The 25710-nt window shown below is 48.6% G+C and overlaps 1 protein-coding gene across 1 annotated transcript in view; it reads left to right on the top strand.

Moving 5' to 3' along the window:
* The first annotated feature begins 1620 nt into the window (after positions 1-1620).
* The window catches only part of MYH3 (myosin heavy chain 3), a 29860-nt gene continuing 5770 nt past the window's right edge, over positions 1621-25710 (top strand). The window contains exons 1-31 of the mRNA XM_055258312.2: positions 1621-1641; positions 2776-2834; positions 3853-4064; positions 6426-6569; positions 7330-7486; positions 8919-8946; positions 9641-9749; positions 10997-11089; positions 12221-12284; positions 12366-12464; positions 13593-13696; positions 13780-13918; positions 14929-15047; positions 15131-15280; positions 16608-16778; positions 16881-17187; positions 17294-17364; positions 18238-18325; positions 18409-18526; positions 18925-19048; positions 19142-19278; positions 19360-19615; positions 19803-20045; positions 20131-20307; positions 20416-20561; positions 20642-20732; positions 21168-21557; positions 21664-21790; positions 24139-24257; positions 24428-24624; positions 24968-25151. Of these exons, the coding sequence (XP_055114287.1) occupies positions 3861-4064; positions 6426-6569; positions 7330-7486; positions 8919-8946; positions 9641-9749; positions 10997-11089; positions 12221-12284; positions 12366-12464; positions 13593-13696; positions 13780-13918; positions 14929-15047; positions 15131-15280; positions 16608-16778; positions 16881-17187; positions 17294-17364; positions 18238-18325; positions 18409-18526; positions 18925-19048; positions 19142-19278; positions 19360-19615; positions 19803-20045; positions 20131-20307; positions 20416-20561; positions 20642-20732; positions 21168-21557; positions 21664-21790; positions 24139-24257; positions 24428-24624; positions 24968-25151 (4356 nt within the window). The 5' untranslated portion in view covers positions 1621-1641; positions 2776-2834; positions 3853-3860. The remainder of the gene's footprint in view (positions 1642-2775; positions 2835-3852; positions 4065-6425; positions 6570-7329; positions 7487-8918; positions 8947-9640; positions 9750-10996; positions 11090-12220; positions 12285-12365; positions 12465-13592; positions 13697-13779; positions 13919-14928; positions 15048-15130; positions 15281-16607; positions 16779-16880; positions 17188-17293; positions 17365-18237; positions 18326-18408; positions 18527-18924; positions 19049-19141; positions 19279-19359; positions 19616-19802; positions 20046-20130; positions 20308-20415; positions 20562-20641; positions 20733-21167; positions 21558-21663; positions 21791-24138; positions 24258-24427; positions 24625-24967; positions 25152-25710) is intronic.

Below are 25710 nucleotides of genomic sequence, written 5' to 3' on the forward strand. Positions count from 1 at the left end.
AGACAGCCCGCCAATCACACAGCAGCCTCTGCCAGTGCATCACTGGGCCAACAGGGCAGAGCCCCAGGGGACTACTCCCTTCACGACATGGATGGACACTTTAGGAGTGACAGTTACCCTCTCCTTGGATGAGGAGGGGCTCCAAGGATGGACATGGCAGTCTCACCTGGAGGGAGAGGGGCAGTGGGCAGGAGCAATGCTCAGTGGCTGGTGGGCAGCCAAGGGGTAAGTGAGCCCTGCCCAACTGACTCCGTTGGCGGCCACTGGCCTTGCCTGGCATTCACGGAACAGGCGCTTCATAAACATGTGCTGCTTCGATGTGAAATCACCTCAATTTTGTAAATGAGTCTGTAGCATCCGCGGGACTCATCATTTAGAATACAAACCCTTGAGGGTAAAGGCTGCGTCTTCTGTTTCCTCTGCATCTTCTCGAAGCACTGTGTGTACAGGCCAGAGCACAGTGAATGTTTCATACACGTGCCTTCGCCCTGAGACTGCAGCCCTGCCTCCCCGGTCCCACGCACACCTCATGGAGTGGCCTCCACATCGGGGCTTGATACCACTGTGTACGGAAGGGGCGGTTTCTATGGGAAATATGGACAAACAGTTCTATTTAGAATAAGCAACCACAGGATGCCCACCCAGCCATCCTCCCAAAGATTTGTCAAGAAAAAAAAAGCAGAACAAGAATGGGCAAAAGCGTCCGACATACTTTACTCTTCTCTTGAAGCTTTATTTTTCCACTCCTGATTTAGAGATGACCACATTTGTTAGACAGCCCCCACTTGTCCGCCCTTTCTCTGCAGGCCACCGCCGTTCCCCCTACCCCATCCCAGCCAGCAGCTGGTCTTTCCTAATTGGTAATCTATCTTAATAGCCACGGGTCCTCAGGCAGCTGTCGCTGGGAATACGAGCTGGCGGCATAGCTCCAGTCACTAACTTACTTGCTGGTCCTTTAGAGCTTAAGAAAGAATTAATAATGATACTAATGAGAGAATGTTGCATAGGAGAAAATAAGAGAAAGAAGGAGAGGAGTAGAAGGAGGAGAAGGGAGAAGAGGGCAAGGCGGGGAGGGGAATTATTACTATTAATTATTATTATTATTATTATTAATTATTCCTGGCACAGGTTTTGCAATCACAACCCAAGGTTGTGACACAATCTTGCTCGAAATTCCAAAAGGATTCCAACTTTTCACCCTCAATCTTATTCATTTTTCCACATGATGAGGTTTCTAAGCAAGCCCCCGACTTCAGTCCTGGGTCCCCATGAGCTGGGGGCTCATGAGGCCTTCAGGATGTGATGAGCGCCTGAGAACGGAGGCGGCTGCCCCCCCCGCCTCCCCCCAGAGTGAGGCCATGCCATTCCATCAGGTGAGGGAGCACCAGCCCCAAGTTCAAAGAAAGGCATCCCAAGCTCCTGACATTCTGCAGTCGGAAAATGGTGATGGATCCTGCTCATTTCTAATTATACCTTTCCCTTGGCAACTACAAAAATACGTGTGGAAGAAGCTGGTTCTCGGCTTGGGGGGCAGCTCATCCTCTTTCCAAATATAGAGAAGGAATGAGCCATGGGGGTTACCAATGGCCTATAAAAGCCCCGGGGAGCGGCCAGGCCTCTGTGGCTCGCTTGTGGGCGGAGGTAAGTCACAGGCTCCTCTTCCAGGTCTCAGCTGCTTGGAGCACACCCACCCGGTGAGCACATCCACACTCCGTGCGTGGCGCACCAGCCCTGCCTGGCTCTGGTGAGGTGGCGCCTCATGCCTCTCTGAGTTTTCTTAGGATAAGCGAGGTATAGAGAGCGAGGTTTCCCTGGGCCCAAACACCCAGCACCCTCTGGCTCCAGCACCTCCCCCAAGCAGGAGCCCTGCAGGTTCTCTCTCCTCCACCCACTCTCCCCTGTCCTCCTCTCCAAGTGTCCTCTTGGGCAGGATCCTTTTGGATGCTCCGTGAGCCCAGCTGCCACGGTTTGTCCTTCTCCCATTGCCTCTGTGACTCATGAAGGGTCAACAGGACTGGGGGCCTCACCCTGCCCTCACCTTCCCCACCTGGGCTGTACATTTGCCAGGTGTCTTGTCTTGTCCTCTCAAGACCACACTGGCTGTGGGCATTGCATGTAAATTAATCTCAGAGATATCGCCTGTTCACAGACAAGGAGACCTGACCCTGCCCTCGAACCGTTGGCTTTAAGCTGGGATGCGGTCCCTGCTGTCCGATTCTAAACGGGAGTCAGGAAGACTGAAGAAGGTGCCAGTGCAGGCTGGGAGAAACCAGATTTCGCACAGCTGAGGGTTTTTCCTCCCTGCCTGGCTTCCTGTGGGTCATGTCCCATCTGTTCTTCCAGCCTGCCTCTTTAAAGTATTAGTTTTTTTTCGTTGTTTTTTTTGAGACAGAGTTTTGCTCTTGTCGCTCAGGCTGGAGTGCAATGGCATAACCTCGGCTCACTGCAACCTCCACCTCCCAGGTTCAAGCAATTCTCCTGCCTAAGCCTCCAGAGCAGCTGGGATCACAGGCACCTGCCACCATGCCCAGCTATTTTTTTAAATTTATTTTTTATTTTTAGTAGAGACGGGGTTGCACCATGTTGGCCAGACTGGTCTCAAACTCCTGACCTCAGGCCATCTGCCCGCCTCGGCTTCCCAAAGTGTTGGGATTACAGGTGTGAGCCATGGCGCCGGGCCCCTTTATCCTTTTTAGTGAACTCATCAGAAGCCGATTCTGCATGGATGCAGCCACCCCAAGTGCCGCTAAGTTGCGTTTGTGCATATTATTCCAGGTCTGCGATCTCCTGGCTGCTGCTGTCTTCTGCTCTCATCCTGCAGGTGGGACTCTCAGGTGAGAAGTTGGGCCCTGTTCCTCAGCTGTTGGAGGTCTCCAGGCATTCCAAGCTTGCCAGTTCCTTCCTCCCTCCTCTCACCAGCCATAAGGGCACAGAGGGACAGGGGAACTAGCATGTTTAGACAAGGACAGGTCATGGCCGGGTGCAGTGGCTCACACCTGTAATCCCAGCACTTTGGGAGGCTGAGGCAGGCGGATCACATGGTCAACAGTTCGAGACCAGCCTGACCAACATGGTGAAACCCCGTCTCTACTAAAAATACAAAAATTAGCAGGACATGGTGGCAAGTGCCTGTAATCCCAGCTACTCAAGAGACTGAGGCAGGAGTATCACTTGAACCCAGGAGGCAGAAGTTGCAGTGAGCAGAGATCGCGCCACCGCACTCCAGCCTGTGACAGAGTGAGACTCCGTCTCAAAACAAAAGACAAGGACAGGTCAGGCAGGAGAGGAGGTGGCATTTGGGGGACTGTCAAACAGATGCTGATGTCAGATACTTGCTTTTGTTCTTAGCAACCCAAGGAAGCAAAAGGCAGGTTCCCGCATGCGAGCATGTAGCCACCTTGATTAAAATGATTCAAAAATATCTTTGCTCTTTGCCGCTAGCACACTCTCTTTGAAGAAGGTGTTTATTTTTTTAATGGTGTTTATTTTTAAACGTTCCTTCAGCAACACCTGGGCATCACAGAAGCGGAAAAGGCGGTCCCAAGAGTGGTGCTCACTTTCAAACCCCTTATCGCCAGTTCAAGCCTCAGATGCTTGAGGAGCTTGGGTTAAATAGGCTGTAAGCCTGTCGCCCAGAGTAGCCCCTCAATAAATATGCACCCGTGTGATTTCCCAGCACTGAAGCCCTTTGGGTGGAGCTCCTCGAGGCATGAGGACAACCTGGTTCCTGGGGCCCTGACTCTGAGGGCTCCTGCGGCTGAAGGAGGGCAGGGCGGAGGCTGAGACAGGCCTGGAGCTGCTGGGTGCCTGGCAAGGGAGCAGCTGAGCTCACTGGGTGGGTTTGCCTTCCAGCTGACACCATGAGTAGTGACACTGAAATGGAAGTGTTCGGCATAGCCGCTCCTTTCCTCCGCAAGTCAGAAAAGGAGAGGATCGAGGCTCAGAACCAGCCCTTTGATGCCAAGACGTATTGCTTTGTGGTGGACTCAAAGGAAGAATATGCCAAGGGGAAAATCAAGAGTTCTCAGGATGGGAGGGTCACCGTGGAAACTGAGGACAACAGGGTAAGACTCTGCACCCTCCACAGGTCTCTGGCCCTCCACCTGGTCCTTGTGCTTGTCTGGGGTATGCATCTGCCCAACCGCAGCCACTTCCAGATGTGGCTTCAGCACTGGAATGCCACATACGACATAGCCTGGGGCTTCCCAGGTGTCCTCGGAGAAAGCAGAGTGAATACTGGCCTCAGGTTCCAGGGTGGGAATAGAGTCTGGCTGTGGCTGATTAAAACAATTAGTTTTCAGGTATTTTTGTCCATGTTCACTGTAGGCCAGAGGGGCCCAGCTCCACGCGTCCCAAGGGTGTGGATTTGGGAGTTCAATATGAAGGACAGCTGTTTCAGAACACTCTCCTTTGGTAGCCTAGATTTGTCCCAAATTCTTCTAGCAATGGCCATCTGACCAAGGAAGTAAGGAAAATATGTCAGGGATCCTAGGGGACCACAAGCTCAATGAAATAGCGGCCTCCTTGTATCATGAAGGGGATGAGCACTGCAGCCCACTACATTCTGGCCCAAGTCATTGTGGGGGTGCTGCAAGGAATTCTGGACCTCACTAGCTTCTAAAATCTAGAGCAAGAGAATCTGGAAATGTCCCAAGAAAAGTAAAAAGCAAAAAAAGGAAAGAACAAAGAAAGAAAGAGACAAAGGGATGGAGGGAGGGAGGGAAGGAAGGAAGGAAAGAAGGAAGGTAGGAAGGAAGGAAGGAAAAAGAAAGAAAGAAAGGAAGGAAGGAAAGGAAGAAAGAGAAAGAAGAAAAGAAAGAAAGAGAGAAAGAAAGAAAGAAAGAAGGAAAATAAAAGAGACAAGTAAAGGAAATAGTATCATTGGGTTGGGCATGAAGGAAAAAGGCATTAAAAACCGCCCTGCACGTGAACCCGGGAGGCAGAGCTTGCAGTAAGCCTAGATCGTGCCACTGCACTCTAGCCTGGGCGACACAGCAAGACTCGGTCTCAAAAAAAAAAACCGCCCTGCAGTGCTACCAAGCATTGGAGCTCCGAGAAGGTGGCTCTCTGTGTATTTCAGATAAGGAGCTAAGAATGGGCTCCTAACACGGCAGGGAAGGAGGAAGCTAGATACAGTGAATGATCATCTAAGATGAACCTAAGAGACCATCATAGACAACCAGGGCCCATTGGCCGGGATGGTTTGAAGGAATCCCTGCTTGAAGGCAGGGAAAAGGCAGGTTTCCCATCCACACTGCCCAGAGACAGAACCAGGAAAACTGACCATTTCAGAGGAGGTCACAGAGAAAAAGGAGGTGAGCACAGGGCAGGGGAGAGGAAGACAAGTTCCCCACCCCCTGTGCCTGAGGTCCTCCAGCTTCCCGAGGGCGTGGGGGTTTCTCCTGCTGAGAGAAGTGCAGGTGCTCTGAACCACTGCTCTGCCTCACGGTGCCTTTCGCCTGGCTTATAACAACACGCTGACTCCAGAAAGGGCAGGAAAGGGGTGGGGAGGGCAGCTAAGGGGCCCTTTCCGAAGCATGCTGGGGCTGGGCGGTGAAGCGAGAAGAGGTGGGCCGGGGGCTGGACAGCTGCTTTCAGAGAGCTCAGAATGTTGGCGATCTGTGGGCACCAGCCTGGCAATCCAGTGCCCCTCCCTCATTCTCCTCGGTCCCTGCCTCACGACTGCAGGGGACATACGTATCATTTTCTCTCAGTAGACAGGAAAGAGCCAGCTGCTGGAGTCAGCTGCTGGAGCTGGATTTTGGTCCAGGCAGTGTTACTGACTGAGCTGAAAGGTTCCTGCTGACCCCATTCCCAGCCACCATCACCCATATCCACCCACAGAGATCCTCTTTTCTCATTTCTGACATCTGTCTCTCATCTCAGGCCCACTGGGGAGGAAAAAGACACCCTGAATAACAGAAACAAACCCCATTCCATCAGCACCAACACAAGCCGCCCCATAGCCTTTCCTCCTCTTGCTGTAAGCTGGGCTTGCCCTAGGGCTCGGCCCTTCCATCTCGGCTCGAGAGTCTCTTGGTCTCTTGGTGGGGGCAGCAGACAAGACGTGCAGACAGGCCGGGTGCGGTGGCTCACGCCTGTAATCCCAGCACTTTGGGAGGCCGAGGTGGGTGGATCATGAGGTCAGGAGATCGAGACCATCCTGGCTAACACAGTGAAATCCTGTAGCTACTAAAAATACAAAAAATTAGCCGGGCGTGGTGGCGGGCACCTGTAGCCCAGCTACTTGCGAGGCTGAGGTAGGAGAATGGCGTGAACCCGGGAGGCGGAGCTTGCAGTGAGCCGAGATTGCGTCACTGCACTCCAGCCTGGGCAACAGAGCGAGACTCTGTCTCAAAAAACAAACAAACAAAAAAAAAACGTGCAGACAATCTTAGTGAAGCACTGTGCCTCTTCCCTTTTAGACCCTGGTGGTCAAACCAGAGGATGTGTATGCCATGAACCCCCCCAAGTTCGACAGGATCGAAGACATGGCCATGCTGACGCACCTGAATGAGCCAGCCGTGCTGTACAACCTGAAGGACCGTTACACATCCTGGATGATCTATGTCAGCGAGGGCTTTCGCCGTGGTTTCCCTGGGGCATTAGATATGCGGGCGGGGGAGGGAGGCAGAGTATGTGTGTGGGCCGTGGGATTCTGGAAGATGAGTACTTGCCTAGCCGATGAACAAAAGACAAAGAGGGAGGAGAAAGAAGACAAGAAAGCAAGAGGTGGATGGGGCAGGAAGAAGGAAGGTGGGAAGGAGGACCAGGAGCCGGAGAGCAGGGAAGCTGGGGCCGGGCTTGGTCACGGGGCGCTGTGACCTACCAACTGTGGGAGGGTTGCTACTCCCCTTTTTGAGTCGCAGTGCCTCACTATAAACAGGAATGGTAGCTTCCCCCCTTTATAAGTTTATCCCAAAGAAACATGAGATAATAATAAAGGCGGCCGGGCATGGTGGCTTACGCCTATAATCCCAGCACTTAGGGAGGCCGAGGCGGGTGGATCATGAGGTCAAGAGATCGAGACCATTCTAGCTAACGTGGTAAAGCCCTGTCTCTACTAAAATACAAAAATTAGCCGGGTGTGATGGCGTGTGCCTGTAGTCCCAGCTACTCGGGAGGCTGAGGCAGGAGAATCACTTGGACCCGGGAGGTGGAGGTTGCAGTGAGCCAAGATTGCACCACTGCACTCCAGCCTGGTGACAGAGCAAGACTCCGTCTCAAAATAAATAAATAAATAAATAAAATAATAATAATAATAAAGGCAAGGGGTTTTCCATACGCACATACATGCATATACACACGTATATGTTTTTCCTCCCACAGACCTACTCGGGCCTCTTCTGTGTCACTGTCAACCCCTACAAGTGGCTGCCGGTGTACAACCCCGAGGTGGTGGAAGGCTACCGAGGCAAAAAGCGCCAGGAGGCCCCACCCCACATCTTCTCCATCTCTGACAACGCCTATCAGTTCATGCTGACTGGTGAGTCTCCCAGGAGGAAGCATGGGCTGCTGGAGCAGGCACTGCACGAGGCGCACGGCAGCTGCCCCTTAGTCCCAGGCTGGACCCCATCTGGTGTTTAGCACAGGGAATGGAGGAAGAAGGAGCCAAAAGAGGCAGAAAGGGGCCGCATCATGTAGGGCCCCACATGCCAAGGTGACGAGTTTGGATTTAAAACAAGTTAGAACATGCAAAACGGAAATGGATGTTTTCATGGGTCAAAACTAAAGACTGACCATTTTACATAGTTCACCCTAATACGACAAGAACAACAAGAAGCCGCTGGCTGGTTTTTTTGTTCGTTTGTTTTTTGAGATGGAGTCTTGCTATGTTGCCCAGGCTGGAGTGCAGTGGCGTGATCTCGGCTCACCGAAACCTCCACCTCCTAGGTTCAAGTGATACTCCTGCCTCAGCCTCCCAAGTAGCTGGGACTACAGGTGTGCACCACTATCCATATCTGGCTATTTTTTTTGTTTGTTTTTCGTTTTTTGTTTTTTGGTTGAGATGGAGTCTTGCTCTGTCGCCCAGGCTGGAGTGCAGTGGCGCAATCCCAGCTCACTGCAAGCTCCGCCTCCTGGGTTCACGCCATTCTCCTGCCTCAGCCTCCCAAGTAGCTGGGACCACAGGTGCCCACCACCACACCTGGTAAATTTTTTTGTATTTTTAGTAGAGACGAGATTTCACCATGTTAGCTAGGATGGTCTCGATCTCCTGACCTCATGATCTGCCCGCCTTGGCCTCCTAAAGTGCTGGAATTACAGGCATGAGCCACTGCGCCCAGCCCAATTTTTTGTATTTTTAATAGAGACGGGTCACTGTGTTGGCCAGGCTGGTCTCAAACTCCTGACCTCAGGGTCTGCCCGCCTCGGCCTCCCAAAATGCTGGGATTACAGGCTTAAGCCACCATGCCTGGCCGCCACTGGCTGATTCTGAGTAGAGACTTGACCTCTCTGAGTCTCAGTCTCAAGAAGGAGGCTTTCGATATTGACCAAAGGGTACAGCTGGACAGGAGAAATCGGTGCTGGTGATCTGTCCCACAGAATGGTGACTCCGATAAGTAATAATACATTGTATATTTCAAAATGGCTAAAATAGTATGTTTTAAATGTTTTCTCTACAAAAAAATAAGTATGTGAGGTGATGGATTTGTTAGTTAGCTTGATTTAATCATTCTGCCATATAAACATATATCAAATCATCACGTTATGCCCTATAAATATATACAATTATTATTTGTCAGTTAAAAATAAAATAAAAAGCAGATGGAGGCTCTTCAGATTCCCACTTAAGGCTAAACAAAAAATGTAAAGAAAGAGGAATTGTGCAATTTAACTCTGGCTGCTTGAGAGTTGAGCAGAATCGGGAAGCTCTTTTTCTATTGCCATCAACTCTATTTTATTTTTTCCTCTGGCAGATCGTGAAAACCAGTCCATTCTGATCACGTAAGTATCCATGGCATAGAGTGGTTTCATAGCTGTGACCAAGTGTCCACTGGCTCTACTCTGTTCACTAGAAAGTGTTTGGAGCACAGTGTATAATAAAAAGACCAGGCTGGGCACAGTGGCTCACGCCTGTAATCCCAGCACTTTGGGAGGCCGAGACGGGTGGATCACGAGGTCAGGAGATCAAGACCATCCTGGCTAACATGGTGAAACACCATCTCTACTAAAAAAATACAAAAAAATAATTAGCCAAGTGTGGTGGCGGGCATCTGTATTCACAGCTACTTGGGAGGCTGAGGCAGGAGAATGGCATGAACCCAGGAGCCAGAGCTTGCAGTGAGCCAAGATCACGCCACTGCACTCCAGCCTGGGCAACAGAGTGAGACTCTGTCTCAAAATAAAAAATAAATAAATAAATAAATAAAATAAAATAAAAAGATCAATTTGGGGATGGGCAGGAAGGTCTGCATAAGGCCTCAGAAAAATGGAATTACCCATACTTGGGTCAACTGAGCAAGTGGCTGTGGCACCTGTGCCCTGGGCCTCTGCCTTCTCAAGTGGTCTATCACATTAGTGTGGTGAACGTGTGTCACAGATGGCTCAGACCATGCACAGGCCTCAGTATGACATCCTGGAAAGCCTGTTTATACTAACAGACTTGTTTCTTTCTCTCTCTTTTGATCACTCTGCACAGCGGAGAATCCGGGGCAGGAAAGACTGTGAACACCAAACGGGTCATCCAGTACTTTGCAACAATTGCAGCTACTGGGGACCTGGCCAAGAAGAAGGACTCCAAAATGAAGGTATGGATGGGAGAGAAAAGCTTGCTTTGCTTCCACTTTTAACCGTGGTCTTAACCTCAGAATGAGGGGGCCAAATGTCTTCACATTCCCCCCTCTTCAGGGAATGGAGAGCAGGCTGGGATTTACTATCTTGAAGGACAGCCAGTCATCTTAGACAACGCAGTGTGGAGTTGATCTTATGGGACTAGATCCCGGGATTCTTAGAAGACGAGGCTCTAGGGCTAAACTTTAAAGGTCAATCTGCAGACGGCTCAGAGAGCTTTTGCTTTTATGGCAGAATCACATATACCAATGTGAGTGACTCACAGCATATCCCGGCCTTTTGAAATAAATGTATTACAGCAGCATGAAATGAACACGGTCAACTGACTGGAGAATCAAGGATTGAAGTATTAAAAGAATGTTCAGTCAAGAACTGTAGTGCCAAATATAATAAAATGGCAGAAGTGTTTTGAGTAAGACATACTGCTGATTTGGTTGGTCCTTGGATTGGAAAGTCAAGGAGGGTGGAGCTTTATCAGGGCAAGCCAGAGTCATAGAGTGGGTGAGCATTTTGTACTGTCATTTTGTGGCTTAAAAACACGTTTCCTCAAGCCGGGCTCAGTGGCTCACACCTGATATCCCAGCACTTTGGGAGGCCGAGGCGGGCGGATCACCTGAGGTCGGGAGGGAGTTCGAGACCAGCCTGACCAACATGGCGAAACCCCGTCTCTACTAAAAATACAAAATTAGCCAGGCATGGTAGCGCATGCCTGTAGTCCCAGGTACTCGGGAGGCTGAGGCAGGAGAATCACTTGAACCCAGGAGGCAGAGGCTGCGGTGAGCCAAGATTGAGCCATTGCACTCCAGCCTGGGCAACAAGATTGAAACTCCGTCTCAGAAAAAAAAAAAAAAAAATATATATATATATATGTTTCCTCAGGCTGAGCACAGTGGCTTATGCCTGTAATCCCAGCACTTTGGGAGGCCGAGGAAGGCAGGTCACTTGAGGTCAGGAGTTCGAGACCAGCCTGACCAACATGGAGAAACCCCATCTCTACTAAAAATACAAAATTAGCCGGGCATGGTAGTGCATGCCTCCTAGCTATGTGGGAGGCTGAGGCAGGAAAATTGCTCGAACCCGGGAGGCAGAGGTTGCGGTGAGCCAAGATCGTGCCATTGCACTGCAGCCTGGGCAACAGGAGTGTAACTCCGTCTCAAAAAAAAAAAAAAAAATTTCCTCTTCTTCCCTCAATTTCTTGCATTAGGGGACTCTGGAAGATCAAATCATCAGTGCCAACCCCCTGCTGGAGGCCTTCGGGAATGCCAAGACTGTGAGGAATGACAACTCCTCCCGTTTTGTGAGTCTGAGTTTGGTTAACATGGAATTTGCTTTGTGCTTCACAAAATAGGCAAGAGCCCTGTCCTCAAAGAGTGTAGCGATCGGAGGTGACAGATGATGAAAAACAAAACAGCCCAACGAGACCATTTCAGATAAAGATAAATTCAGGCCAAGTTCAATGAACAGCGTGTGTAAGAGAGGAACTGGGCGTCAGGCTTGCTTTAGGCAGGGTGGGCAGGGAAGGTCTCTCTGAGGGGCTGGCATGGGAGCTGAGAGCCGCAGCATGAGAAGGAGCCCAATTTGAAATGACAGGAAGGAGGCGGGATGAAGGAAGGGCAAGTCCCTGATGTGGGGAAGGGCCTGGTGCAGTTAGGGCACCTACAGGGGGTCTGTGTGGTTGCAGGGAGGAGGGCAAAGGGGCCAGTTCCATGAGATGAGGTGGAAGAGAGAAAGAGACCTGGTCATGTGGGAGCCATAGGCCATGAGAAGGAGTTTGGATTCCTTTCGAAGTGTAACAGGAACCTACTGAGGGATTCTATAAGCCAGGGAGCGATATGGTTTGATTTATACCTTGAAACAATCACTCTAGTTGCTTTGTTGACTGGATATGTTGAGGTAGGGGATGAGCATAGAATAAAAGGGATAAATAAAAGGAAGTAAGGAGAAACCCCAAACTGGAAGGGGAAGAAGGGAGAAGAGGAAGGACATATCTAATTTCAAACTGTTGGGGGGGGCGGCAGGCACAGAGGCTCACACCTGTAATCCCAGCACTTGGGGAGGCCGAGGCGGGCGGATCACGAGGTCAAGAGATCGAGATCATCCTGGCCAACATGGTGAAACTCTGTCTCTACTAAAAATACAGAAATTAGCCAGGTTTGGTGGCACGTGCCTGTAGTCCCAGCTACTCGGGAGGCTGAGGCAGGAGAATCACTTGAACCCGGGAGGCGGAGGTTGCAGTGAGCTGAGATCATGCCACTGCACTCCAGCCTGGCGACAGAGCAAGACTCTGTCTCAAAATCATAACAAAACAAAACAAAACAAAACAAAAATTTTAGAGGGAATAGGCTCCTATTCACATTACGCATGAGATGAATAGGAACTATTGGGCCATGGTAGAATCTGGTCTCGTCCTGAATCCCGCCCCATACAGGGCAAGTTCATCCGAATCCATTTTGGAACCACTGGGAAGCTGGCCTCTGCAGATATTGAAACTTGTAAGTAGATTCGTGGGGATTTGATGGCGTCTCAGAGTAACTGGGAACAGTTTGAAGGAGAGTCCTGTGTTTGTGTTCCAGATCTGCTGGAAAAATCAAGAGTCACTTTCCAGCTGAAGGCTGAAAGAAGCTACCACATCTTCTACCAGATTCTTTCTAACAAGAAGCCTGAGCTCATAGGTGAGGAAGTCACCAGTGCGGCTGGTCTTTTAGGCAGTTTGACTCTGATCACTAGACCGAGGAGAGTTGTATCTACATATAGTGACTCTACAGTCAACAGGGAAAGTTTATTTTATTTATTTTGAGATAAGGTCTCACTCTGATGCCCAGGCTGGAGAGCAGTGGCACGATCACAGCTCACTTGCAATCTTGACCTTGCTGGGTTCGAGCAATCCTCCAACCCCCGCCTCCCGAGTGGCTGCGACTACAGGAACATGCCCCCGCACCAGGCTACTTTTTGTATTTTTTGTAGAGATGAGGTTTCACCATGTTGCCCAGGCTGGTCTTGAACTCCTGGGCTCAAGCAATTTGCCCAACTTGGCCTCCCAAAGTGCTGGGATTACAGGCGTGACCCACTGCACCTGGCCAGGAAAAGTTTATTTTAGAAATGGGATGTGGCTATCTGGGCAGTGACATGCCAATTTGAAAACCTAATCAAATGGAGGGCAACAGCTGGGCAATCAGCTCTGGTTTATAAAAACCTGAGCAACTGAACACCTAACTGTCCTTTGGCGCCCCCTTGTGTTCCGGCACAGAAACAACCTACGGCCAAATGCGACGCCAAAGCAAACAGAATAATCAAGCCCACGGAGGCACTGCACACTGCCCCTTGTCTGCCCCTCACAGAGGTTTCCATGCACACTGCTTCTTTGCTCTTTGGCTGTATTTGCTCAGCCTTCTGGTCTCCAGCTTGGAAACAGGCTGCAGCTTTTCAACAGATTTTAGAAAAGGCTATGATTATACCAAACCACCTGGGTTGGCTCTTGTCCTGACCCACACTCAGCCAGTTTTCCCTATTAACTTCTCCCAGCTGACACTGATATGCACCATTAGCGTGCCAGGCAAGGGAATTTAAAGGTTCTCTCTAGGATCCTTCATCTCCATTGTGTGGGAGACTGATAAGTCTTCCCTGGACTATATTTTCCATGACAGCCTGAGTATTGTGGAGCTGTCTAAAAGATTTTTAATTCGAAGTTCAATTTAGGATCCAGCGGTAAAAGTTCTAGCCCAGGGTGCAGGAGCTCAAGTCCACTGGGTGGGTTTTTTCTTTGCATCTGCATGACCTCCTGGAACTATTTGTCATTTCAGAGCTGCTGCTTATTACGACCAACCCTTATGACTACCCGTTCATTAGCCAGGGGGAGATCCTGGTGGCCAGCATAGATGATGCGGAGGAGCTGCTGGCTACAGATGTAAGTGGAACCAACAGAAGGGGTGGGTGTTCCTCCTGCATCACCGGGGCCAACTGACTGACGTGCTGCCCTTTCCATGCCAGAGCGCCATTGACATCCTGGGCTTCACCCCAGAAGAGAAATCTGGGCTCTACAAGCTGACGGGAGCTGTGATGCACTACGGGAACATGAAGTTCAAACAGAAGCAGCGGGAGGAGCAGGCCGAACCAGACGGCACAGAAGGTACAAAATCAGTGTGACAGGCCACAAACCAGAGCGGGTGGCTGATCTGCTGACGTCACTTGGTGCTGCTTTTGAAAGCAATTAATCCAGCCAGGCACAGTGGCTCACACCTGTAATCCCAGCACTTTGGGAGGCTGAGGGGGCCAGCTCACCGGAGGTCAGGAGTTCGAGACCAGCATGGCCAACATGGTGAAACCCCATCTCTACTAAAAAAAATTAGCTGGGCGTGGTGGGGCACGCCTGTAATCCCAGCTACTCAGGAGGCTGAGGTACAAGAGTCAGACAGAGTTTTGTTCTGTCGCCCAGGCTAGAGTGCAGTGGCATGATCTCGGCTCACTGCAATCTCTGCCGCCTCGGTTCAAGTGATTCTCCTGCTTCAGCCTCCCTGGGATTACAGGCACACATCACCGCGCCTGGCTAACTTTTTTGTATTTTTGGTAGAGACGGGGTTTCACCATGCTGGCCAGATTCAAACTCCTGACCTCAAATGATTTGCCTGCCTTGGCATCCCAAAGTGTTGGGATTACGGGTGTGAGCCACTGTGCCCTGCTGGCATGAGAGTTTCTTGAACCCAGGAGGCAGAGGTTGCAATGCACTGAGATCGCGCCACTGCACTCCAGCCTGGGCGACACAGTGAGACTGTCTCAAAAAAAAAAAAAAAAAAAAAAAAATTGAAAGCGATTAATCCTTCCATCTGGAGAAGTGAATGACCCTTTCTGGGCCTCAGATGCCCGTAGCTATTGTTACCGCTCGCTTTTGCTGAATCACTCGAATAGTCTTGTTTCAGATGCAGTGAGGGATGACCAGGGCTTTCTGAAACCCAGCCCTGCCTCTTCATAAAGTCCATCATGTTCTCTGAGTGACTTAGCTTCCGTTGGCCACGTATATGCGTTTTAGCCACAGGGAATGCACAACGTATCAAGATGAACTTAGCCAAACTTTGAAACTTCTGGATGATTTTCAGAGCAGCTCTTCTACTTTTCTAAGCACTGTCCTTGTTTTCTTGCCAGTGGCTGACAAAACAGCCTATCTGATGGGCCTGAACTCTTCGGACCTCCTGAAAGCTTTGTGCTTTCCTAGAGTGAAAGTTGGGAATGAGTACGTTACCAAAGGTCAAACTGTGGATCAGGTAACTGCTTCCAGGCCGGGAAAGGGTGCAGGACCCTGCTGGCCACTGCCTTCATACCCATTAGCTGATGTTTCCCCTGATAGGTTCACCATGCTGTGAATGCTCTTTCAAAATCAGTTTATGAAAAGTTGTTCTTGTGGATGGTCACTCGCATTAACCAGCAACTGGATACGAAGCTTCCAAGACAACACTTCATTGGTGTTTTGGACATTGCAGGCTTTGAAATCTTTGAGGTTTGTGTTACTTATATTCATATTTTCATATGGCTTCATATGAGGGAAATTGGTTTCATGATCCTAAAGGGAAAATAGCAAGGTGGCTGTCTTGTAGTTTTCTGTAAGAAACTAGACGGAGAGTGGATGGAATAGAGGAGCAGTACTTATTGGAAGGATTTGTATTAGGGTTTTTTTTTTTAGACTATGTTTCACCCTGTCACTCAGGCCGGAGTGCAGTGGCGCAATCTCGGCTCACTGCCACACCTCCACCTCCTGAGTTGAAGTGATCCTCCTGCTTCAGTCTCCTGAGTAGCTGGGATTACAGGTGTGTGCCATCACTCCTGGCTAATTTTTGTATTTTTAGTAGAGACGGGGTTTCACCATGTTGGCTAGGCTGGTCTCGAACTCCTGACCTCCAGTGATCCACCCGCCTCGGCCTCCCAAAGTGTTGGGATTACAGGCGTGAGCCACCGTGCCTGGCTGGGTTTGTATTATTTTAAAAGAGGAGAAGATGTCTATTAAGTGGAATTTTAAAGCACATTTTCAAATGGATAAAAGAAAAAAAATTAAATGTAATCACTGATTTAGGGACTGCCAGTACAGAGAATTTGATAAGTTAATCACATACTATTTTCTATAAATATCCCACTGGTTCTGTGCTAGACTGTGCATAGCCATGGCCGGGCATGGTGGCTTATGCCTGTAATCCCAGCACTTTGGGAGGCCGAGGCAGGCAGATCATAAGGTCAAGAGATCAAGACCATCCTGGCCAACATGGTGAAACCCCGTCTCTACTAAAAATACAAAAATTAGATGGGGGTGGTGGCATGCACCTGTAGTTCCAGCCACTCTGGAGCTGAGGCAGGAGAATCATTTGAACCTGGGAGGCAGAGGTTGCAGTGAGCTGAGATGGTGTCACTGCACTGCAGCCTGGTGACAGAGCAAGACTCTGTCTCAAAAAAAAAAAAAAGAAGTGCATAGCCACTCATCAAAGTGTATATTTAGTGTTTCCCAGGTACAAGACATACAGGTGAAAAAAATAGATGAGTTATAGTCTAGTAGAGAAGAAACAGAATACGGCACATTGAAGAGTAACTACAAAATAAAGTACACAAGAGATGCCCAGACCTTGGGAACTCAGGAGAGGAAGAAACACCTTCTAACTGGAAGTTTGCAGAAGACTCCAAGGAGGAGATGTGGTCTGAGGCAGGCCTTGAAGATTGTGACTGTATCTGAAAGCATTAATGCGTTTGACAAGAACCTGGGGCAATGAGAAGGAACATTGACCGTCTTTGATTTTGAAAGAAGTCTAACTTTTCACATGAATGTTGTATTTCTTTATTAGTATAACAGCCTGGAGCAGCTGTGCATCAACTTCACCAACGAGAAACTGCAACAGTTTTTCAACCACCACATGTTCGTGCTGGAGCAGGAGGAGTACAAGAAGGAAGGCATCGAGTGGACGTTCATCGACTTCGGGATGGACCTGGCTGCCTGCATCGAGCTCATCGAGAAGGTATCCAGTTCCATCCCCACCCTAAGCTCTTCTCATAGACTCTTCTGCTCATTACTGCAGCTTATATTTACCCCTCTGCACTTTGCCTTGCCTTCAATCCAGCCTATGGGCATCTTCTCCATCCTGGAAGAGGAGTGCATGTTCCCCAAGGCAACAGACACCTCCTTCAAGAACAAGCTGTATGACCAGCATCTTGGAAAGTCCAACAACTTCCAGAAGCCCAAGGTGGTCAAAGGCAGGGCCGAGGCCCACTTCTCATTGATCCACTATGCAGGTACCGTGGACTACAGTGTCTCAGGCTGGCTGGAGAAGAACAAGGACCCTCTGAACGAGACCGTGGTCGGGCTGTACCAGAAGTCCTCCAACAGGCTCCTGGCACACCTCTATGCCACATTTGCCACGGCGGATGGTAAGAGGAGTGCTTTGTGTTCGTGTGATCTCCCTCCATTTGTTCTGCAGTAACAAAAAACCTTTTAGATGCACCTACAGCACGTGCCCTCCTTTACTGCTTTCAGCTGACAGTGGAAAGAAGAAAGTTGCCAAGAAGAAGGGTTCTTCCTTCCAAACTGTCTCTGCCCTTTTTAGGGTAAGAAAAATACAAGTTTATTTGCTTATGATTGGTTTAAGTCATATCAAAATGAGCAATGTTGAGATTCTAAGCTTGATTTATTTGAGAGTAGTAGTGTTGTCTTAATCTGATTACTGTCACTTACTGAGGTGAAGTGACAGATGATAAAATATAATAAATATGGTCTAACCAATGTGGGATGAGAATATCACTATTATCTTATACCAAAGATAGCTGAGTTGGCTGATCTGAGTTTCCAGCACAAACTCTCCAATTTTCCTAAAGGACACCAGCAATAGACCTCACGCTCCCAGTGGACCCATCATCTGAGTTGATTTCAGAAAGCATTTTGTACTTGGCAAGCCTCCGGCTCACTGGGAGACAAAAGACAATTCTGTCAGTTACTAGCCTACACCTCCAGCCACAGGACCATTAAAAGCCTGAGTTAGGCCAGGCACAGTGGCTCACTCCTGTAATCCCAGCACTTTGGGAGGCCGAGGCGGGCAGATCACAAGGTCAGAAGATCGCGACCATCCTGGCTAACACAGTGAAACCCCATCTCCATTAAAAATACAAAAAATTAGCCAGGCTTGGTGGTGGCTAATTTTACAGAGCTTGTAGTCCCAGCTACTCAGGAGGCTGAGGCAGGAGAATTGCTTGAACACAGGAGGTGGAGGTTGCAGTGAGCCGAGATCGAGCCACTGAACTCCAGCATGGGCAACAGAGCGAGACTCTGTCTCAAAAAAAAAAGACAGAGTTAAATCTAAGTTATCATAAGTTCTAAAGGACTTATGATAAATTTTAAACGTAGATCTTATTTTCATTACAATGGATCTCTGTCTTCATAAAAACCTACAGTAGGCTGGCAAATGTCATTTTTTTTTCTTTTAGGAAAACCTGAACAAGTTGATGTCAAATTTAAGAACTACTCACCCTCACTTTGTGCGCTGTATAATTCCCAATGAAACCAAAACTCCAGGTGAGACACCTGCTAGCTCCCTAGGTGGTGCTCAGTTTTTAAGAAATTCTGTGTTAAGTCTGATATCTCGCTTCTGTTCCCAGGGGCTATGGAACACAGCCTTGTCCTGCACCAGCTGCGGTGTAACGGTGTCCTGGAGGGCATCCGCATCTGCAGGAAAGGGTTCCCAAACAGGATTCTCTATGGGGATTTTAAACAAAGGTGTGTAATAAACATGATCTATATGCTTGGGGATGAGATGTACGAACACTGGAATTTGAGAGGGAGAAAGATTGGTATGAAAAGACCTATTTCAAAAGAACAGTTATGGACCTCCATGTAAACTGAACAACCTACCATTTGGCCAACTTATATATATTTGTTTCTTCCATGTTTTTCTCTGGAATTTATCTGATATACAAAATGGCAGGAAAAGCTCTGGCCAAAGAGTCAAGAGACCTAGATTTTAGACTGCTGTCTAGCAATGTGACTCCGAGCTAATTCCTTCATCTCCTGGGACCTTGGCCTTCTGTCTATAGGAAGAGAGGCCTGAAATGCATGCTCTCCAAGGTTTGTGTCTTTGCCAACAGTCTGCAATGATTTCCATGTCTACAATGCAGATACCGAGTGCTCAATGCCAGTGCAATCCCTGAGGGACAATTCATTGACAGCAAGAAAGCCTGTGAAAAGCTTCTGGCATCCATCGATATTGACCACACTCAGTACAAATTTGGACATACCAAGGTAATGCATCAGTTCTGACAGATGCTGGCCTTTTCATCTTCTTGACACAGCTTCTCCAGGAAACTGACTCATGTCACCCTTCTGCCCCATAAGGTGTTCTTCAAGGCTGGCTTGCTGGGAACCCTGGAAGAGATGCGGGATGACCGCCTGGCCAAACTGATCACCCGGACACAAGCTGTGTGCAGAGGGTTCCTCATGCGTGTGGAATTCCAGAAGATGGTGCAGAGGAGGTCCAGCAGGGTCTTTGTTCAAACATGAGCTCTTTGGGGAAGGGGAGTCTCTCTCAGAAATAAGCAATGTCTTATTTTTAGGGAGTCCATCTTCTGCATCCAGTACAACATTCGCTCATTCATGAACGTCAAGCACTGGCCCTGGATGAAACTCTTCTTCAAGATCAAGCCCCTCCTCAAGAGCGCGGAGACCGAGAAAGAGATGGCCACCATGAAGGAAGAATTCCAGAAAACCAAAGATGAACTCGCCAAGTCAGAGGCAAAAAGGAAGGAGTTAGAGGAAAAACTGGTGACGCTGGTCCAAGAGAAGAATGACCTGCAGCTCCAAGTACAAGCTGTATGTGTTAAGCAACCTTTTTTTTTTTAACTCTTCCAGATTTGAATATTTATTTAGAAAAAGTGGTTATTGGTGGGGATTTTTGCTTTTTAGTTGAAATGCTTCATAAAGAACTTCATATATAGCAAAATACTGGAATGTCGCAAACCTTACGTCACTCAACGAAATTATTATTCTTTTTTTTAAGGAAAGCGAAAATTTGTTGGATGCTGAGGAAAGATGCGATCAGCTGATCAAAGCCAAATTCCAGCTCGAGGCCAAGATCAAGGAGGTGACAGAGAGAGCTGAAGATGAAGAAGAGATCAATGCTGAGCTGACGGCCAAGAAGAGGAAACTGGAAGATGAATGTTCAGAGCTCAAGAAAGACATTGATGACCTTGAGTTGACCCTGGCCAAGGTTGAGAAGGAGAAACATGCCACAGAGAACAAGGTATTCTTATTGTAGGTGTGTCTAGCTTGATATAGTCATTGCAAACTAAACTTCAAGCTTATAATTGCTTGCGGATTCTTCTTAGGTTAAAAACCTTACTGAGGAACTCTCTGGGTTAGATGAAACAATTGCAAAGTTAACCAGGGAGAAGAAGGCCCTCCAAGAGGCCCACCAGCAGGCCTTGGATGACCTCCAAGCTGAAGAAGACAAAGTCAATTCTTTGAACAAAACCAAGAGCAAACTGGAACAGCAAGTGGAAGACGTAAGTAAATAATGCTCATCGGGAGTTCTAGAACTCCAGGGCTGGAAGAGCCCTCAAGGGTCCTCTTGCAAAGCATTTGTTCCCAAAAGGAAATGGTGCCTTTTTCAGCTGGAAAGCTCCCTAGAACAAGAAAAGAAGCTCCGTGTAGACCTGGAAAGGAACAAAAGGAAATTGGAAGGAGACTTGAAGCTTGCCCAAGAGTCCATATTAGATCTGGAGAATGACAAGCAACAGCTGGACGAAAGGCTCAAGAAGTATGCCCTTCAACCACTGGCTTCCATTTTGCAAGTTACCGTGTATTTTATCTTCATGCATTCTACATTTCTCTTCACAGGAAAGATTTTGAATATTGTCAACTTCAAAGCAAAGTGGAAGATGAGCAGACACTGGGCCTCCAGTTTCAGAAGAAAATCAAAGAGTTGCAGGTAGGAGCCCTCTGCATTTCTCTCTTCCATGTGAGGTCACTTACAGTGAGCTGGGTGCTGTCTGCTATAAGCCATTTAGAGCAAGTGGGCAAGACCGTGGGGCCACCTGCCTTATGGTTCCCTTTCTGCTAGGCTGGCCTGGCCATGATGAACCGTTTTCCCAAAACATCTGACAAAATCCATAATTAAAGTATTTAAATTAACAACTAAAAGTTAACATTTAGTTGAGTGAAAAATGTTCAGGTTTGGTCACTGCAGGAGTAATTACCATTTTGGGGCAGAAAAAATTCATGTGAAAGGAAATTTGCAATATTCATTGGTGGAGGGAGTCTAAGACTCAGTTTGTCTAATGGGAAGAGAAATCAGCCTGTTCTTGACAATCAGAGTCCCCGTGGGGAACCGACTGCCCACGGGGTGAACGGCTGCCCTCCACAGGCTCGAATTGAGGAGCTGGAAGAGGAGATAGAGGCGGAGAGGGCAACCCGCGCGAAGACAGAGAAACAGCGCAGCGACTATGCCCGGGAGCTGGAGGAGCTGAGCGAGCGGCTGGAGGAGGCGGGAGGCGTCACCTCCACGCAGATAGAGCTCAACAAGAAGCGGGAGGCGGAGTTCCTGAAGCTGCGCAGGGACCTGGAGGAGGCCACCCTGCAGCACGAAGCCATGGTGGCCACACTGAGGAAGAAGCACGCGGATAGTGTGGCCGAGCTTGGGGAGCAGATTGACAACCTGCAGCGGGTCAAGCAGAAGCTGGAGAAGGAGAAGAGCGAGTTCAAGCTGGAGATTGATGACCTCTCCAGCAGCATGGAGAGTGTGTCGAAATCCAAGGTGCTGCGGAGGGTGGGGCGGCTCAAGGCTTTCCATCAGACAGACTCCGTGGTCATTCAAAACTGACTTTGCCGACTGACTTTGCTCCCCTTTCTGAATCCTTCAGGCAAATCTGGAAAAAATCTGCCGAACCCTGGAGGATCAGTTAAGTGAGGCCAGGGGCAAGAATGAGGAAATTCAGAGGAGCCTGAGCGAGCTGACCACACAGAAGTCTCGTTTGCAGACTGAGGCTGGTGAGCCACGTGCAGAAAACCCGTGGGGCCAAAACCTCCTGGTACCCAATGGGCGCAGCTGGCCAAAACCAAGGCCAGGGTGTGTTTGGGGGAGAATCTCTAGGGAAGCATCTTTTCAGGAGAGAAGAAATTGAAATAACTCATAGAAACAGCCATTTGAAATAGCCTGAAGGGAGAGAACATTGGGAGTTCAGTAAGAATAAGAGAGAAAAAGAAGTGGACCACAATGAGAAATATCATCTCATTCAAACTGAGATATCAAAATATCATCTCAGGAGCCGGGCGCGGTGGCTCACGCCTGTAATCCCAGCACTTTGGGAGGCTGAGGCGGGTGGATCACGAGGTCAGGAGATCGAAACCATCCTGGCTAACACGATGAAACCCTGTCTCTACTAAAAATACAAAAAATTAGCCAGGTGTGGTGATGGGTGCCTGTAGTCCCCGCTACTCAGGAGGCTGAGGCAGGAAAATGGTGTGAACCCGGGAGACGGAGCTTGCAGTGAGCCGAGATTGCGCTACTACACTCCAGCCTGGGCGACAGAGCGAGACTCCGTCTCAAAACAAAACAAAACAAAACAAAACAAAATACATCTCAGTCGAACTCTTTCAAAATTAATATACACTTGCATCAAACAGACTCTGATGGGCAGAAATGAGACTAGAAACTAAGACCCAGGGCCTTGCTACTTCTTTCTGCACATTAACTCAGATATTCATTGTCTGCATCCAAGTTTTTGAGAATAAAGAGAGAAACACGACCAGTGTTTAAAGATCCTGGTGTATAATAAAAATGCAAAGGAGGCCGGGTGTGGTAGCTCATGCCTGTCAACCCAGCACTTTGGGAGGCCGAGGTGGGCGGATCACCTGAGGTCAGGAGTTCGAGACCAGCCTGGCCGACATGGTGAAACCCCATCTCAACTAAAAATACAAAAATTAGCGAGGCATGGTGGCGGGTGCCTGTAATCCCAGCTACTTGGGAGGCTGAGGCAGGAGAATCACTTGAACCCAGGAGGCAGAGGTTGCAGTGAGCCGAGACTGTGCCATTGCACTCCAGCCTGGGCAACAAGAATGAAACTCCGTCTCAAAAAAAAAAAAAAAATGTTTAAGGTAATGTTATTTGGGCTTTTCGCCTAGAAAATGTGGCTTCACCCAGCCCTGGTGCATCCTCACAGGTGAATCCATCCTTGGCTGGCAGTCACAGCCAAGACAATGAAGAAAAGAAATTTGGTAGCCACTTTTTTTTTTTTTTTTAGATGGAGACTCACTCTCTGTCACCCAGGCTGGAGTGCAATGGCGTGATCTCGGCTCACTGCAAACGCCGCCTCCCAGGTTCAAGTGATTCTCTTGCCTCAGCCTCCCGAGTAGCTGGGACTACAGACGCATGCCACCACACACGGCTAATTTTTGTATTTTTAGTAGAGACAGGGTTTCACTGTGTTGGCCAGGCTGGTCTCAAACTCCTGACCTTGTGATCCGCCTGCCTCGGCCTCCCAAAGTGCTGGGATTACAGGCGTGAGCCACCGCACCCGGCCTATGGTGGCCACTTTTACATACACTCATGTTGGGGGATTCACGTCTGGAGTCATAAAGCCCCATTCCATGTTTTTCTCTTACCTCTATGTAAGCATATAAACTTGAACTTACCCTATTCACCCAAGAGTCCAACTAGAGATATAAAGCTCTAAGTATTTCTCTACGTATTTGTTGATAACAAATCAACAAACAGCTGGAAACACCTGCCACTGGGGAGGTCTGATGGGAGTTATTAGGTGCTCCTGATAACGTTTACATTTACAGTTCTTCTCAATGGATTTTTTTTTTGACAGACATCAGTCCCACCTTCCAGTAGTTTACAACAATATCTTTTTTTTTTTTTTTTGAGATGGAGTCTCGCTCTGTTGCCCAGGCTAGAGTACAGTGGCAGGATCTCGGCTCACTGCAACCTCCACCTCCTGGGTTCCAGTGATTCTCCTGCCTCAGCCTCCCAAGTAGCTGGGACTACAGGTGCCCACCACCATGCCTGGCTAATTTTTGTGTTTTTAGTAGAGATGGGGTTTCACCATATTGGCCAGGCTGGTCTCAAACTCCTGACCTTGTGATCTGCCTGCCTCAGCCTCCCAAAGTGCTGGGATTACAGGCATGAGCCACTGCACCTGGCCTACAACAATACCTTATCAGTTCTGCTTTCAGTTTCCTTTTCATGAACAATATACCTTTTCCCTCAAAAAGAAACCATATCTTATCATTTTCTCCCTCCCCAGATCTTAGCACAGTGCCTTACACATAATAGAAAGTTGGTGAGTGAATGAGTGAATAAATGAAATGAAACTATTTCCTTCTGAACACAGGTGAGCTGAGTCGTCAGCTGGAAGAAAAGGAAAGCATAGTATCCCAACTTTCCAGGAGCAAGCAAGCATTTACCCAGCAAACAGAAGAGCTCAAGAGGCAGCTGGAGGAAGAGAACAAGGTACACCATTGAAGGAAGGCTTCTTTGCTCTTATTTTTAAATATCACCTGCAGGAGGAAAAATAAAAGGCAACTTCATTCAGTAGGTGGTGATAGAAGGGACACACTTGGATTGTATCATGCACCTGGCACTAAATATATCAAGTGCTCTTCTCTTTTTGACTTCTGCAGGCCAAGAACGCCCTGGCACACGCCCTGCAGTCCTCCCGCCACGACTGTGACCTGCTGCGGGAACAGTATGAGGAGGAGCAGGAAGGCAAAGCTGAGCTGCAGAGGGCGCTGTCCAAGGCCAACAGTGAGGTTGCCCAGTGGAGGACCAAATACGAGACGGACGCCATCCAGCGCACAGAGGAGCTGGAGGAGGCCAAGTGCGCAGCTCTGTTTGCTTTTAGAAGAACTACTTGGGAATGAATTCGATGAATTTATTTTTATTACTAGACGTTTCACCATCTCATGTGTCTTTAAATGCAGTGCTGGGCCATTAGAGGGACCTGGCGTTAGCACGTTTTATTAAAACAAACAACTTTGATCTTGGTTAGATACAAGGCAAGTTATTGATCCCGGATTGTGAGTAGACAGGAAATTCTCTTGGGCCTATAAAAACACATGGGTGTCTGAATCACATAGATTAGTGATTCCAACTTGATGAATAGTGATGTTCAAGTGGATGGAAACTTAAATAACAGCTGCTTCTCTTTCATATTCTTTAAGGAAAAAACTTGCTCAGCGCCTTCAAGATTCCGAGGAACAGGTTGAGGCAGTGAATGCTAAATGTGCTTCACTGGAGAAAACCAAGCAGAGGCTGCAAGGAGAGGTGGAGGATCTGATGGTTGATGTTGAAAGGGCCAATTCCTTGGCCGCCGCTCTGGACAAGAAGCAGAGGAACTTTGACAAGGTGTGGGGTCCGCTGTGTGCTGGGTGAATGCCATGATGTAGGGGATTTCTAGCAGCCGTGGAAGGAGGAGAATGCATCCCAGGCCTGACTCTGCCCTTACCAGCAGTGTGGCCTTGGGCAAGTCCCTGAACTTCACCGGGCTGTAGTTTTCTCATCTGCAAAACAGAATGGGAATGGGCTGGGGGTAGAGGTCCCTTTCAAATGTCGTCCATGGAAACAAACCAATTTCTACAATGTCGTGCAGCCCTAAGCATTTTTCCTCTCTGTACTGCTGATCTGTCTAAGCTGAGATCCTATTGGGAGGCTTTCTGGAAGCCCTTCTTTCAAGATGGCAGATAAAGTTGATTGGAACCAATGCTTTAATGAAATATTTAGAAGTACAGGGCCATTTTTTTTATTAGGAAAAGGACAATTATGCCCAGCTAATTCCTTCTCGAAGGATCTATTTTCTTTTTCAAGATGGCAATTGTTCCTGACTCATTACCTTGAGTACATTTATGGAACAGAATCTTGATTAGCCCAATAAGCGATAACAAGGAGCCAGGCAAGTGATGCCAAG

This window comes from Symphalangus syndactylus, chromosome 20, assembly GCF_028878055.3.
Source record: "Symphalangus syndactylus isolate Jambi chromosome 20, NHGRI_mSymSyn1-v2.1_pri, whole genome shotgun sequence".
Lineage (NCBI taxonomy): Eukaryota > Metazoa > Chordata > Mammalia > Primates > Hylobatidae > Symphalangus > Symphalangus syndactylus.